Below are 17,192 nucleotides of genomic sequence, written 5' to 3'. Positions count from 1 at the left end.
CAGCCTGCAGACACTTGCAGAAAGAGAGAAAAAATCAGCTCTGGGTTTTGAATGACATACAATCATGCTGGGAAATTATAAACGCTCGAGAAACCCAACCGAGGCCAATAGTTTTGGATTCACAGTAATTGCATACGTTTTGTTTAAAAATCCTCCCGAGCAGTATGTGCCTGTTACCTAAAGCGATGGAGCAGGCCCCAGTTTTGTGTCTGATTCTAAACCTGGGCCTACAGTGCAAGACACAGCGCCCCCTGTGGCCTCTGCTCTGTCACTTTGCCATGCGATTCTAATGCAGTTTTACTTGAATAACATAAAATAACATATATAATGTTATTTATGTTATTTTCCACGTGAAGAACTCCTGTAAACCTTGCCGTTTTGAAACTCAGTGAGGCAGGCGTCTTAGACAAGCTGAAAAACAAATGGTGGTACGATAAAGGTGAATGCGGACCCAAGGACTCTGGAAGCAAGGTCAGTCGCTGCAGTTCGGGGCCGCCTCTGGTGTTCACAAAACGGGAGCAATTGTCAAAAATGAAGGATATGGACCCAGTAAAAACTTAAATGTTTCTCTATACACCACCCAAATTCGAAGCTAATACCATAAATTTCAGCCACAGGGACGGTCTTTTCAGAAAATTGCAACCTGCTCCCCAATATTAAATAAATTAAATTTAAATTAACTACAAAAATATAAAAGTAATACAAATTCCTTATATTAGTCTCAAACTTACGTACCACTAATAAAAGTAGCGCTTTTGGGTTAAGTTTTTTATGACTTTGGAGGCAAAGACCATGAAATGTATTATTTCAAGAACAGGTGCATGGTCAAAACAAAAAAATGGGAAATGGATCGGTAGTCATTCAGAAAAAGATTTTAAATATTAAATTATCTTATTCAGAAGTTCAGTCTTTTTTGGTCACTATATTGCCAACCATTCCACTTTAGTTTGAAGAGGCCCTATTATGTTTTTGTGCTGACAGAGCAACAGAGTGAACCCTTCAATTCTATTCTATCAAAATGATTTAAAGAAATCAGTGTTGATGAATAGTAGCCTCAAGTTCTAAGATCTTTTGTTCATGAATTCTTTTGAGAACAATGCAGGAAACTATAAGCCTGATTCTGTTGCAAATAATGTTAGAAATATTTGTATTTTAATTCTAAAGAAAAAAAAAAATGTAACAACCTATCAGTAAATCTAAATACTGCACAAATTAATAGAATGTAATAACAGTGCCTGAAAGCCATGGTTGAGGATTCTTAGAATATTCTTTTATTTTCTCTTTATCTTCTTTTAGAAATAAAAAAATAGATGATAGAGATAGATGATAGATGATGATAGATAGGTAGATAGATTAGATCAATAGATAGATTAGATAGATAGATAGATAGATAGATAGATAGATAGATAGATAGATAGATAGATAGATAGATGATAGATAATAGATAGATAGATAGATGATAGATAGATAGATGATAGATAGGTAGATAGATGATAGATAGATAGATAGATAGATAGATAGATAGATAGATAGATAGATAGATAGATAGATGATAGATAGGTAGGTAGATAGATAGATAGATGATAGATAGATAGATGATACATATAGATAATTCTAAGATTAAACAAGTGACTGACTTAAATAAGAGAACCTCAATTAATTTAACAAAGGGACAAAGTAATGTTAATTGATCCCTTTTCAGGGCTTATCCCTCTCTTATAATCACTTTTATCTGCCTTTAAACCAGAGTGGAATGAGACAAGCTTGGCCAAATAATGAAATAGTTATCTCAAATCCTTATGTCAAGCATAAATACTTGAGTGGTTATTTTAAAAATGAAGTTACCTTAAACTTTTGGCCCAATCAGTTGATGTCATGGCTAACTAGACAGTGTACATAGTACATCTCTGGAATCAAACCCTCTCCTATTAAAACGATTTAAGTGTCTAAATCACATTTTGCACAAAACATACTGCTGAGAAGATGATGGCCAGAGAGTGTCCTTCAGGTAGTCTACCCAAAATACTTTTCAAATAATGTTATGTATAATATGCATATTTACAATTTATGAAAAAGTGCTGAATTCTTGTTATAATTTTTATATCTTTCAAACATATGCTTGACTATTTCTGAATTTATTATGAGATAAAATGTATACTAAGGTTCTGGAGAATACTATGGCTAAAATATTACCTGATTAAACATTTTAAGTGGAAATGGAATCATATTTTTAAATCAATAAAAGTAGTTATATAAATTGGTCCATACATAATTTATTTCTCAGTTGATCATGGTAACTTGTGTATTTTTTAAAGTTCTCTTTTAAAATAGTCACCTGTGTGATGCATACGTAATCAATCCTAAATAGTAGATAGTATGCAAAAGTGACACTTTCCAGATTTCCCATACAGATGTGACTGAAAGAACAAACAATGTGTACCCCAACACATTGTTTGTATATATTTGGTAAAGTAATGATGAACAAAATGTGAAATTGCTAGCTTAAAAAACCTTAGTTCCTTAATTAGGAAATGTGAAGTTAGATTTATTTGAGGGAAATCTCCAACATTAAAAGTATGTTTTAATGACAGGAAAACCCAAAGAGGTCCCCTTTCCATGTAACTGTGTCTTAAACATGTCATTCTCAAACTTAACAATAATAATAGGCCCACTTCTGCCACCCTTCGTAAATACATAAACGCTTATCATGGCTAAGGAGAGTGGTTTTCGTTGCGTAGCTAATGATAAAGTGTTACAGATTTTATTGAATGTAATTACACCCAATTTATTGGTAATCATCCTAATTTTACTTCTGAGAGCTATAAGCTTTGTTTTAAATCCGTAAACCTGCATCAGTGATTTATACATGTAAATAACTTCAGGTTAAATTAAGCATTTATGTTAATTAGCTGTTTGGATTTCATGTGTTCTTTTGCCTTTGGATGTGACATTTCCACAGTTAACTGAAGTGTGTTTATCCCCTCCGCAGGACAAGACGAGTGCCTTGAGCCTGAGCAACGTCGCAGGCGTCTTCTACATTCTGGTTGGCGGCCTGGGCTTGGCAATGCTGGTGGCTTTGATAGAGTTCTGTTACAAGTCCAGGGCAGAAGCGAAGAGAATGAAGGTGGCAAAGAGTGCACAGACTTTTAACCCAACTTCCTCGCAGAATACCCAGAATTTAGCAACCTATAGAGAAGGTTACAACGTATATGGAACCGAAAGTATTAAAATTTAGGGGTAGGACTTAGGGCCTACTACAGTGAGTGGGTGATGCATCCTGTAAACGCAGTGTTGTGACCTGTCTGTCCCGTGGTGGTTTTGCTTGCTTCTCATTAGAGCTTCATAACTCCGACAACTTCAGTGCAAAGCGGTTCGGTTTTCTTTGGCTGCAGATGTTCTGTTTGAACCTTTATGTTGCCAATAGAGATCTGCATTGAAAGGGCCCGAAAGACAAAAACAAACCCGCAGAATCACTCTGTGAAATGATCTAAACACTGTATCCTACCTGAAATTTGAGAGGAATTGGAAACTGGATCTGGGTTTTCTTTGTACATAGACTAGGCTGATCTTCTCCGGAACAATCAAATTTTAAAATAAGTGTTAACAAAATAAGCATAAAACCTGATTCAAATGATCAAAGCTCAGGCAGCTGCCAGATCGGGCTTTCTGAGAAACATTATATGCAAAAGCTTCATGGAGCAGAGTCGATGCTCAACACATTTGAGCTCCGATTCTAATTTGTTTTACATTAGCCATCACTCTATATTTTTAAAGAGTAAAACCCAGCTGTTTGCTCATCTGACAGGAGTCCTTGAGCCAGACCTTCAGGCAGGAGTGATCATCAGGATATTGACCACAATTCACGTTTATTAGAGTTTATTAGATGAAATTCAGCTTTTTATGTTCACAATATCACTAAGGTGGTCAGACACTTTAGACAATATAGCAGTTTCTCCATCAGAGATATCAGCAGTATGTGTGCTTTTGAACGCAGTAAAAGATAAAAATTGCTGTGAGTTATTGCGGATTTTTTTCTTATTTCAATTGCTTTAAGTAAGCCAGATCAGCCGCACTTACTCACATGCTCTCATCACACCACAATAAAAAAAATTGTGGGCATTCAGTGAAATAATAGGAGATGGAGAGATAATTTTGGAAGAACCTAAATGTCCACTACTTTTTTCCTCTAGTGGTTGCAAGTGGTTTTAAAATAAGATCTAAAAGCATTTGTTATTGCTCTTCCTAAAATCAGGTCTCTAAAACCTATTTCCTAAAGTTATATATAACAGCCAGCTGAATAGGTTGCTCATTCTGATTAAAATGACAAAAGAGTCTTTAAACCCAGGAGAGACATTCCATGCTTGATGTAAAAAACCTAATATAATTTTCATAGTAAGATATACACCTGAGGTTATGCCAGGCAAACGTGCTTGATTTTAATATTTATTTCTTCATATAAAAGTTATTGAAATATTTGTATCTTAAAACAATATCTAATTGCTTTTATCCACATTCTAGAAATCAATGACTGAGTATAACTGCACATAAGTAAGCCCAAACTGGTTCTTTCCCAATTTTGTGGGAAAAAATTAAGAATAAAACCCTCAATTCACTCAGATCAGAATGTTTTGAGCATGTTTTCTAAAAGCAAAACAACAAACTAGGATGGTATCAAAGCCTGGGCCATTATAAGAATGCTTTCACCTTAATATTTACAGAATTGAGGAGAGATTTTCCCGAATGAGAAGAACAAAACCTGAAAGGTTTTCACAGCCAATTATTTAGACTTCATTTTGAGATGAATTTTATAAGATGTCTTCAATAAAAATTTTAATCAGTTTATTAAAATTTACTTTTCTTTGGCATAGCAAAGCATTCCAACCATCAGCAAAGTCCAAGGGCAGAGAAGCGAAGCAAAGGAAAAAAGAATACTGGAAAATTCCAGAAAGAAATGCTCATGGATGCCAGTTTATTACAAAGCTCTGGGAAGTTGTTAAAAAGAGATGAACTTTCCCAGGTTATGTACATACAATTTACATCTAATAATGTTTTCAGAAGCAGAATCTGGCATTGCAGTTCATCACATGAATTGCCTTTAGAGCTGGGGTTGAACTTTTAAGACAATAAATTTCATATAAAAATAAAGCATTAATTTCCATATGACTTTTTAAAAGACATATTGGAATTCAGGGTAAATGAAGTGATCTGCACCTGTAGAGAAGCCTTGAAAGTAAGTTGTTTTTGTTGCACTCCCATATTAAATGGCTTTTTCCTTTCAAAAACTCTGTTGGCCATAATTATGCAAATATTTGACAATTTAGATAATATTGTTCCAGAATCTCAGAAACAAAACCTAAAACCTTCAATATATTGTAGAGTTCAACTTTAAAAATGACCATCCCTCAAGGAGAACACATACAATTAAAATCATGGCCATCAGCCACAACAATCCAACCAGACACAGACATATGGAAATTTTTAAGAAACTTTTCCAGTTTGAGCAGCTTCAACAGGTTCACATCAAGATGAATAGAAATGACCTTCTATGGGAGAATTGGAAGATATAATAGGCAATAAGAATGCTAAGAACTAAGAATGCTGAGATTTAAAGAGAAATTAAGGAGTTGACAAAGATTTATTAATTATTACACTTGGTTGCATTAATCTGTAGAGGAGAGAATACTCAGAACTACGTGCGATCTCTCCTACTTTTGGATGCTTTCCTTTCCTCACCAAGGCAAAAGAAAAGAAACAAAAATAGATTTTATTGCAAAGCCTTCTGCAGAAATTCCTTCAAAACAGCACGCTCCTTTTATTAATTGTATTTTAGTATATCCTCTTCAAAAATTAAATACTGAACTAATTTTAAAAAATAATTATCTATTTTACTTAGTATTAAATGTTGAAAGGGAATCTGAAGAAGAAGATTCAGACTTTGGTCTTCATTTGTTCTAATTTAGTGATGAGTAGGGTTTCTGTAGAGACTCTCTCCTGACTTCTAATTATGAAGATAAGTATTCATTTTTGAGGCTGTTCACTAAAGCAGAACTATGATAATGACTTGGTTTTTATCATAAATGAGCCATTGCCTAGCAATTTGACTTCAACTTTCTAAAGTTATCAGGGTGCCTGATCTCTAAACCTTTTCATTATAGCAGTTTTAATCCAATTATTAATTTCATTATTTAACGTATAATTGTTCAAATATTTAACTTTCATGGCAGAATAAATACAAGATGGAATTTCTTAAAAAATAAGATTAACTTACATTCACAGTAGGGAAGTTAGATACATTATGAGTTATGAGAAAGTTAAGATCTAATCCATAACAAATTTAGGTAATATCTTGCTTACTTTTTTTTCCTCGTGAGTAAACATTAAAATTCAGCTCTAGAAAGAATTTAAAGACAATGAGTGAACAGTGGGTTTACATAACACCACCACCTGTCTCTCCACTGTGTCATATTACTACTATCTGCTACCTAATGTGACACAGAACAAGAATTTAATGAGGATTTCAGAGACCTGACCCTAAAACCTCAATGTGGGAAGCTCCCCAGTGATGACCATTCTCTAGGTATTGAAACGTGCCCCCTTTCAGTGCACCCCTTTAAGCACTTACAGCTCCTTAATGTGCCTTAGCTTCCACATTAGGTAGAGAATGGACTTCACGTGCTGTTTTGGGTCATGTCTATAACGGGTGTGAATGAATGAAAGTCTGTGGATAGATCTGCGTTCTGAAAACGGGAAGATCTGTCGTGAGCACTCCATGTATATCGTTTGTTTAGACAATCCATCACAATTTTAAGAGTATAATCCTTGCAAGAGATTTTATAAATCCTTGTTAAAGACAATTCCCAGCAAGACAAAAAGGCTGAAAGAACAGCGTAAGATCTAAAGGAGCTTTTAAGAAGCATTAGGGTGTAGCGTGCAGCAAGCTCGAAGGGGTGTCCTCCCAGATTTGCTAACCAAGACCTAGTCTGATGATTCTAGAATGACTTCTTAACCAGGTAGCACCACAAACTCCAGACTGATTCATTCCTCCCCGTAGCTGAGCTCCGTCCCCCCTGACGACCAGTTTTCACATGACCGAAAAAATGTGGAAAAAAATGCAGATGTCTAATATTGATATGTCGGTGTTTGCTGTGTCACCGGGCGTGGCAGAAGCAGAGCTAGTGTAACCCTCGGCATTGTTTTCTGTTTCCTCTCCATGCCCCCAGCTGACCTTTTCTGAAGCCATAAGAAACAAAGCCAGGTTATCCATCACCGGGAGCGTGGGTGAGAACGGCCGCGTGCTGACGCCCGACTGCCCAAAGGCTGTCCACGCTGGAACTGCAATCAGACAAAGTTCAGGATTGGCTGTCATTGCATCGGACCTACCATAAAAACCAAAAACATAATTGAGTGCCTTAATCACACTGTGGTGGTGACTGACGGAGCGCAGCCCCGGGCAGGCCCCGCGCAGGGCCCGGCCGGCCCACCTCGGGCGGCGGCAGCGACGTGTGCATGAGCTCAGCTCGGAGCCCCGAACTCAGATTTTCTATCAGGAAAACTCACCATTTAGGATTTCTCGGGGAGTGGGGGGTGGGCTCTGGGCCGGGTGTATTAACAGCAACAACCTTCACGCGAGTGGACTTAAAAACTAATCAGGCTTGGGAAGTTCTTGCTCTGAAAGGCCTTGGTCTTCACAGCCACGGACGAAACCTTGCAGGAGGCACCCAGCTCCCCGTGTCTCCAGAGCACCCCTCTGATGCCCGAAGACTGTCCAGCTGAGAAAACAAACACGAAACTGTGAGGAGAACATCATAAACAAACATGTAAATCCTGTGAAAAAAAAAAAAAATTTAAAGGCAGTATTTACACTTACTTTGGAGAAAACACTACTGAAACATGCTTGCTTTTTAAATGACGTAAACTCAGTAGAGGACAACGCGATTCTTTTTTCTAACCATCTTAGGGAACAACACATTGCAATAATTGACATAAATGCCATCACTGTAATAAACGTTAGAGACTTTTTTTTTTCTTTTTTCTTTTTTTTAATAAAGGTTGTTGGTCATCTTGTTTGCTGTAACCTTCACTCTGTCACATGAATCGGTGTCCACAGATTGCATTTGTCTCGATACCCGGAACAGAAACGCAACGAAAATGACGTTAATGTAAAATCATCAGGCCACAGTGTAGGACCGAGAGACTACGGGTCACTCATGGTATCGCTATTATTTATACTCTTGTTCTGTGTACAAAATTGTGGTTTTTTTGTACCCACCAAAAAGAATCAAACAACGGACATTCTTACAGTATCTACAGAGCTTAAAGTTTTTTCTTATCATTATAAAAGTTATTTGAGAAATTATAAGACTATAGGAGGGATTGTAAAGTGTGGACCATATTGGGAAATATAGCTAGTCCTTATTATTTTTGCATACTAAGCTACCCTCTTTTACAGATCTTTGCCTCATTAGCAGGTTAATGTCAAAGTTGGAGTGTTTGAACTGGGAAGTTAATCATTGTCACAACAGCAACATACCCTGTAACTGTGTGTTGAAATTTTACTTGACTGTACTTTGCTGCATAAAATAATGTGTCTCTTTGGGCTTCTCCCCCCATCCTCATATTCCATTTAAATCATTTGAAGGCACTAATCATGGTGGTAGACAACAAATGGAGAATCAGTCCTTGTTTTCAACTGAAAATTGTGGGGAAAAAAATTATACCCATGTTTATTTACAAAAGAAACTTTATGTTGTGAAGGGATTAAGTTAACATGGTCCAAAAGGAGGTTTGAATCACTTGAAATAATAAATAAGCACTATAATACAGATTAACATCACAAGACTTAGAGATCACAATACTTGACAGAAAGCACAAGTTAGGATTATTTTGGACGCCTGGCTTTGAAGGATAAGTTGAGTTTTCATTGGTGGAGAAGGTGTTAAGAGCCTTGTGGACGAACAGTGGCCCAAAGCTGCGCGTGTGGATGGCTTAAGGAGTGGATGCAACCGAAAAGACCGGAGAGAGCACAAGGTGTGGCATCAAGGAAGATGACGTTGGAAAGGTAACGGACTGAACACCTTGCCTCAGTGCTCAAGATTTCCATCCCCCTCTGTGCTGCAGTAAGAGCAATCTGTAAATGCTCAAATCTGCTCGCTCTCTCTCTCTGTCTCTCTCCACACACACACACAGAGTTCCCTCAGGAAAAATTCCAAGCTCTTGAGCAGAGCAAATGAGTCCCTTTCTGACCTGGTCCTTACGTATCTCTTCCATGACTTCTCTCACCCCTACCCAACCGCTCTCCCCTGCAGATGAGCCTCCAAAGCAGCACATGGGAACATGGGACACTGCACTTACTATTTCTTCAGTCTATAACTCTTCCCTATCTCCTTCTCTTTTCCTGACTAACTTACACTCATCCTTCAGAACTCAAATTGAATTTTTACCCGCCCTGGGAAGATTTCCATCCACCATCCCCTGCCCACGAGACTGAGTTCGGTGCCCTTTTAATGTTTTCTCCCCACCACTGCACTTACCATACTGCATTGTAATTGCCTGTGTACTTGTCTGTATAACTACTAGACTGTAAGCTCCTTGAGGGCAGGGACTGTGTCTATCTTGTTCACAGTTGTATCCCCAGCACCCAGCACAGTGCCTGGCATATTGTAGGTGCTTAATAAAATATTTGTTGAATGAATGAATTGAATTAATTTGATTAAGTGGAAGCAGAAAGACACTTTTCCTCATTAACAGTCCCTATAGCGTGTATTAAGTATCTAGTGAGTCAAAATGAAGGCTGAAGGTTAGCTGATTTCATGGCCTTGTCTACCTCACTGGAAGGAGAAAGAGGGGAGGAGGGGGGGGAAGGGCGGGCCTGGTGGGTTTTCTGATCCGATGAGAAAGTATTCAATGTAATTTTGTTCAGTAGGAAGATTGTCACAAGGTAATTAAATAACCTAGAACAGGGTTTTGCTTTGGTTTTTAGTCATACTTCTAAAGATATCTTTCATTTAAGTCTGAGTGAATTAGTGATATAAAGTTAAGAAGTTAATTTCTTATAATTTTCTTTCTATATTATATGCTTAAATTTCTATACTTCTTATAGAACAGTTTTGCTGAAAATAAATTTTAAATTTGACTTTAGTAAAAAGAGGTTTGTATATGGACTCCAATATGAGGAAATGCTACAAAGCTAGGAAATGAGATTTTAAAACATTTATGTTTAAGTTAAAAACATTTAGTTCCATAAAGTAAAAAATTCAATTACTAAGCAAACAAGATCACATATAGTGCAGAATTTCCTGACTATATCAGGCAAAGCCAAGTTTCAAGCTATCAGCTAGTTAAAAGTATATAATGATCACATATGAAAGACATAAAAAGCCTTCAGGAGAACCACTTTGCTCCACTCAATTCAATAGCTACTAATTGAAAGTGCCACCCACATTGTCCTTGCACTCGCTTTGCCATTGCTCCGGCTTCCCCTTGGTCTCCATACCTGTTGGCTGTCAACTCATTCCACTTCCCTAAAGCATGGCAGATAGTGGGTGTTCAACGTATATGTGTCAATGCATAGACACAGCTTTATGTACTAAGTATCAGTGAAAAAGTGTCCACTGACTATAACACCAGTGAAGTGCTAACAGGGGTAAGAAGTAAATGAAAGTGACATCCAGGAGACTTTCTGCAAAGACAAATCGAAATGGCGTAAGTTCGTTTTCCTTATTAATATAATGCTGCATGAAAGTTGTGCTTTCCATGCTTATTCATGAAGAGGTTTCCGCTTCAGATAGGCCAGCGGGCTAGAGTGCTTAGCATTTGTAAAACCAAATGCGAATGTCATAGGTGGTGTGTTTATATGTTTTCTAAACAGCTAATACCAGTAGTCTTTTTAAAAATGAACAATTCCTCTTTAAGAAAAGATTTAGATAAATTATGAAAAGACATGAGATTTGGAAATTGTATCTCAAAAAATAACTGACAACTAAGTTATCTTCCATGAAATAAGAACAACCTATTTGTTTATCTTGCTTTGGTTTTATTTTCTTTGGGGCAAAAAGTAGGCAGAGGAATGAGAGAAAATTAAAGTTAAGGACAAAGGCAATATTAAGAAAGCAGAAAGATGGGTAAAAGGCCATAGGATTCCCCTGGGTGGCCAAAAGAATTTATGAGAACAGGGATGTTTGACACATGATTTTCCATTGTTAGGTATGTAATGTTTGATGTATCCCTCTCGCCATGGCCTGCATACCTTCTAATTAAATTTTCCTACATGCCACAGACTGGTATTTATGGTTGGATTAAAGTAGGGAGTCAAGGCAAAAATTCTAAGTTCCATGTTTGGGTTGACACTAAGCCAGAAATACCCTAATAACACCCTAATAATATGTCTCCTTCCGACAGAAATGCAGAAATCTAGATTGGAATTTGTCTTTCCACATGGCAAAAAAAAAAAAAAAAAATAGAAAAAAAATGTCAATGTGATTTTTCTAGATCTGAAGAAGATGGTAGGTTAAATGGACACCCAGAATACATAACTGCTTTTAGCCACCTGTGCTGGCTGCAAAGTGTTACAAACAAAATAAACATAAAACCTAGGCCATTTTGGAATGATATATAAGATCATCAAATACATATTCTGTTAAATTATAATGCCTAATTCATGGCTTGAGTGTAGGGGCTATTTAAGAGTTTTGTAATCCTGCAGTCACAAACACAGAGCCTGCTTAAGTAGCATATTATTATGATTTCCTTCTCAGATTTCCTACATTTGACCAACACTTCTAAAATTCCTAAATATTTAGTAATAGCTAAAAACTGTGTCAGTAGAAAGTTATTTCTGAAGTTGACTAGATCTGTAGTCATTGGCAATCAATGATTCAATGTATGATTGAACTGATTGACTACAAAAAGGAATGAATGAATGAAAACCCTTCAAAGAAGTCAGTGATCCTGACTGGTTGATAGGAAGTCCTCAATAAATATTTGTGGAATTAATTTTAAAAATTAAATAAAAAATAAAGAAGTTAGTGATCCTTGCCTATATAGAAACTTCTGCCGGCTCCTTGAGTTAATTTCCTCCATAAATGTGTATGCTTTCAACATTTTTTATTTCCTCACCAGAGGATCTTTTTCCCATTGCTTTTCAGAGACAGTGGAAGGGAGGGAGGGAGAGAGAGAAAGAGAGAGAGAGACACACCGATTGGTAGCCTTCCACACACACCCCAAGCGGAGCAGGGGGATCAAGCCTGCAACCGAGGTATGTGCCCTAGGCCGGAATGGAACCTGGGATCCTTCAGTCTGAGGGCTGATGCTCTAACCACTGAGGATACCAGCTAGGGCTCAACATTTTTTTTAAAAGAAGGTATTTGGAACAATTTTGGCCATATCTGCCTTCATTTAGAGATTTGCCTAATCTCCTTCAGTCACCTAAAATGGCTGCTGTTTCAAACTTCTGAGATGTGGAAACTGATTAATTCCAGCTGCCTGAGACTTTCTCAGAGCCACACCACCCAACAATATTCTGTGTTTAACTCGAAGCACAATCAAAGACTGCCCTCATCATTAATCTAAGACCACCACAGAACAGGTCAGATCTTCTGAATCTTTGGGCCTCAGACCTGCACAAGATCTTTTGACACTTTGACTTGTCACTTGAAACTTTCAACCCATTGGGCCTCCATCCATGTCATCATTGGTCACAGCCTCATATTGAAATCATCCCAATAATCTCTCCCTCATCCCACATTCACTTCTGATATCCTTCTCACTCCCGTTTACCTCCCCACTGCTTTCCCCTCTCCCTGACCCTGCCACCATTCTCCTTATTCCCCTCAATATAAAGAAAATGTCCAACATCCTCAAACTCCCCAGAGCATTGTCCATTCTCCTGATACTATCACTCTCTCCTCATTATATCACTTCATAATCTTCAAATTTAGAAAGAAAAGGACTGGCAATCCTTACAATTACACCTTTGTCCCATGAATTAAAAAACTCTCCTGTTTGTAACCATGCTGTCAAAATTGACTGCCTACGTGTCCATTTGGTCTTGTGACTTTTGTCTCATGGCCTCACATTCGTCAAGGACTGTGGCATTAGGCTTATTTTTTCTTTACATCTTAAATTTCAGTATCATCTTGAGTGACTTCAAGGTCAACACAGATGCTGCATTAAAGTGCTAGTCCTGCAGTTCCTTGATCCCCATTGGTCTTAGTCTCTATCTTAAGTCACCCATATCAGTAGACATGTGACTACTTACCTTCTCATCCAACTCCAGATGATGACTAAGTTCTCTCCTTCCTTTCTTACCCTAGTCACTGAAAAGAGTGGCATTTAGCCTGGCCAGGCGTAGCTCAGCAGTTGAGCATCAACCTAGGATCCAGACGATCGGGGTTCAATTCCCGGTCAGGGCACATGCCCGGGTTGCGGGCTCGATCAATGACTCTCATCATTGATGTTTCTATCTCTCTCTCTCTCTCTCTCTCTCTCTCCTTTCCTCTCTCTGAAATCAATAAAGACATATTTAAAAAAAAAAAAAAGAGTGGCATTTAATCCCTTATTTAACCCCTCTATTTGGTTCCATCACTTCACCAAAATGTCCTTCCCAAAGTCACAATAAACATCTTGTAGTCGTATTAACTAAACATTCTCAATATGGAACTAAACCAATTGAGCTTTTCATTTTTTTAGTTTTTCCACTAATTCTCTGTTTCTTCCTTCTCAGTCTACTTTATGTTCTTCCTTTCCTCTAACCAAAACTTACATGTTGATATTACTCAGGATTGTAACTTGTGTCCCTTTCTCTTCTCATAGGACGTATTTAACCTGGTTGATCTCACCATTATCAAGATGTCTCCAATCACCTATACATTATTAACTCAGAAATCTCTGGAGAACTTCTAATCTAGTCCTATGTATTCAATTTCCTACTGGTTATCTCTTTTTGACTTCTCAATTGCCACATGTCAAACTCATTTTTCACTCTACATCCCTACCTCTTCTTGTATTTCATGTCTCAGTGAGTGGCACAACCATTTATCTAATCTCCCAAATTAGAAACATGAAAATCATACTACAACCTCTTTTCTTCACTGTTCTCACATTCAGTTAATCTACATCTTAAATTTCTTGTCTCAAATATTTCCTTACTGTCCCATACTCTTCATCCATGACTGACTTAATTCAATGGCTCATAATTTCTCACTGTTGTCACAATTGTCTCCTACTAAGCCTCCTTGCTCCTTGCCTCACATATCCCCTTTTAGTCCATTTTCTACATGACTGCCAGAGTGATTATCCTAAAATACAAATAACTTGTCAGTATATAAATACTAATTGAAGCCATTGGAATGGCTGAGCATCTAGGTAAAAAGTATGGAGCTGTAGTTTACAACCCTTAGTGTGTATGTGAATCATCTGAAGAACCTATCTAACACAGATTGCTGGACCCCATCCCAGTTTCTGATTCAACAGGTGTGATTGTTAGTTTTGTGTCAACTTGGTTAGGAGTTTAGAAACCTCACAGTTCAGAAATCCAGAAGTCTGACATCAAGGTGTCAGCAGGGTTAGTTCCTTCTGGAAGCTAAAGGAGAATCTGTTCCATGCCTCTCTCCTACCTCCTGATAGTTACCAGCAAGGGCATTCCTTGCCTTATAGTTGCATCACTCCAATCTCTGCATCTATCTTCACGTGTCCTACCATGTATATTCCCGTGTCAAAATCTCTCCCTCTCATAAAGATACCAGTCATTGGATTTAGGGTCCACCTTGATCCCGTATGACCTTATCTTGTTTACATCCATAAATACTATTTCCAAATAACATTACATTCTCAAGTGCCTGACATTAGAACTTCAACATATCTTTTTGGGAGACACAGTTCAACCCATAGCACATGGTTTTGGAGAGTCGAGGAAGGTAGACTAAGCAAAGATTGGAAGGCAGTGTTGCGAGTCCTGAAAGGGCTGTGAATTCAGAGTAGCACCAATCTGCATAGGTATTTGAGTGAACTGGGGGTCATGGAATTTGAGCTGGGAAAGAAGTTAGGAGAGGAGAAATTGGAAGAGGAGTTGGACTTCAAGATCTGAGGATGATAAGCACTTGCAGCAAGCTGGGAGGATTGGGGACTGTAGTCACTGAGTTGGTGTTTGAATTTGTTATGGAGAAGAGGCTCTACCCACAATACTGAGACAGAACAAGGGTTTGAGATGAAGTGGAAACGAGTGGTGAGGACACAACTCAGTGGCCAGAGCTTTCAGGGAGTCTTCACCCGGACACCAAAACTCCCTACGAACTTCCTAGGATGACCAATGGTAGAGATGAGTCAATGAATGTGACCGAGACCAGTAATGAAAACAAGACAGTGATTTGGGGTGCCTGCCTCAAAGGTGCAGGGTTTTGTTTTTGCTTTTTCATAAAGGAATGAAGAAGTAATGATCTGGAAATAGCATAGGAAGCAAAGAGAACTTAAAGCCAACAACTGATCCTGAATCTCAGAGGGCACCAGAGTAAGCATGTAGCGGAAACATATGAATTAAAATCCTTGTTACTCTTTTTATTTGTAGAATCAAGAGAAACATTGGATCTGGGTCAGGACGCAGATCATCTTTAATTGGAACGAGAATCCTCCAAATGGTAGTTAGCTCAGGGAATGCAAGGCCATGCCAAGTCTACTTCCGGTGCAACGTGCAAACGGTACAGCCAAAGGATCAGTCACAAGATACACACACAGCTGCCAGGGCCCGTGCCTAAGGTCTAGGAGCAATAGTCAGACTAGTGGGGAGTGAGTCATAAGCTGAGCAGACTGATGTCGACTTTCACATTTTATTCAAAAGTTCCCCAGGGAGACTTTGAGAGACGTAATACCAAGTTTATATGATAAAATATTCTAATTTTATTCAGCAAAATTCAGTTCAATATTTTTAAGTTATGGTAGAGAATGGTAGAAATGATCAAGTCCCTAGATCTGAAAAAGCTTTGCCTGCTGTCGCACTTAGGATAGAAAATTGAAAGGTCACGGATGAAAGCAACATGGTCAAAGACAAAGGAAAGAAAAATTTGTGGAATATTTGGAGAGCAGCTTGACAAACATTTAATCATGTTTGTAAGAGAAAATCTTAAAGTAGGCAAAGAACATTTGAGGACTCTGTACATGATACAGAAGGAAATGGGAGACTCATCTCTTTTTTTTTTTTTTTTTAATTTATCTTTTATTGATTTGAGAGGAAGGGAGAGGGGGGGAGAGAGAGAGAGAGAAACATCAATGATGAGAGAGTCATTGATCGGCTCCCTCCTGCACGCCCCCTGCTGGGGATCGAGCCAGAAAGCCGGGAATGTGCCCTGACGGGGAATCGAAACCCCACCCCCCCATTGCCTGGATCCTGGGCCGACACTCAACCACTGAGCCACGCCCGGCAGGGCAAGAAGACTCATTTCAGGTAGAACACATTTGTAATATCATTAAGCTGCTTTGTAGTTTTAAACTGCATTTTCGTATAGTTATTATTCCATACATGGTGAGAGTCAAGCAGGGCACATATATTTGATGTAATGGAGATAAGAACAATGAGGCTCAGAGACACCTACTGTCCTAGGCCACCCAGCAGGTAAAGTGGAGCTGGGACTGGACCTATGATCTTTTATGTCGTTTATTCTCAGGAGATAACAAAAGCAGTATTTTGAGAAAATCTGTTCTGGAAGTGTCATACAGGGAGGATTAGCTGTATTGGGAAGGAAGGAGCTGAGACAGGAGGCTGCTGGAATACAGGTTGCAAATGCCACATGCTAAGGACTACATGTGAGGTTGGAGGAGGTTGATTTGAAGCATCGAAAGAAGACAGGACTTGATCAACAACTTGGGTAGAATGAAGAAGGCAAAAAAACTCTGGAGCACAGGCAGAGCAGATACCAGTAAGCCTGTTTTATAGGGGAGGAAATCAAATCACAGGGCAAGTTAAATGCTTTCACAAGTAGTAAGTGGCAAAGCTACAACACATAACTACACCTACAAACTTTCACTACGTCTCCTTAGAGCTCTCACACTAAAATCATGGGTTAGGATTGGTACGTCATTTTTCAGGTATTTAGTTAATTAAACTAGTGAGGCACTGTTTCCTTTCTTATAAAAGTAGGCATAAGATGACTTAGCTCAAAGGTTGTTCTGAGGAGCAAATAAAATGATGTATGAAAAGCACACCT

The 17,192-nt window shown here is 38.2% G+C and overlaps 1 protein-coding gene across 3 annotated transcripts in view; it reads left to right on the top strand.

Moving 5' to 3' along the window:
- GRIA4 (glutamate ionotropic receptor AMPA type subunit 4) overlaps nucleotides 1-7,457 on the top strand; it is a 326,475-nt gene extending 319,018 nt beyond the window's left edge. The window contains exons 15-17 of one of the 3 annotated variants that reach the window (XM_087821568.1): nucleotides 357-471; nucleotides 2,990-3,124; nucleotides 7,221-7,457. In XM_087821568.1, coding sequence (XP_087677694.1) covers nucleotides 357-471; nucleotides 2,990-3,124; nucleotides 7,221-7,385 — 415 coding nt within the window. In that variant the 3' untranslated portion in view covers nucleotides 7,386-7,457. Of the gene's footprint in view, nucleotides 1-356; nucleotides 472-2,989; nucleotides 5,759-7,220 lie in introns of those variants that run through there. The other 2 variants (XM_016207445.2, XM_016207446.2) reach the window with 2 other exon arrangements.
- Nucleotides 7,458-17,192: the final 9,735 nt, after the last annotated feature.

Source organism: Miniopterus natalensis, chromosome 11, assembly GCF_054644295.1.
Source record: "Miniopterus natalensis isolate mMinNat1 chromosome 11, mMinNat1.hap1, whole genome shotgun sequence".
NCBI classification, from domain to species: domain Eukaryota; kingdom Metazoa; phylum Chordata; class Mammalia; order Chiroptera; family Miniopteridae; genus Miniopterus; species Miniopterus natalensis.
The sequence above is the reverse complement of the archived record's forward strand: the minus strand, read 5'-3'. Positions and strand labels throughout refer to the sequence as shown.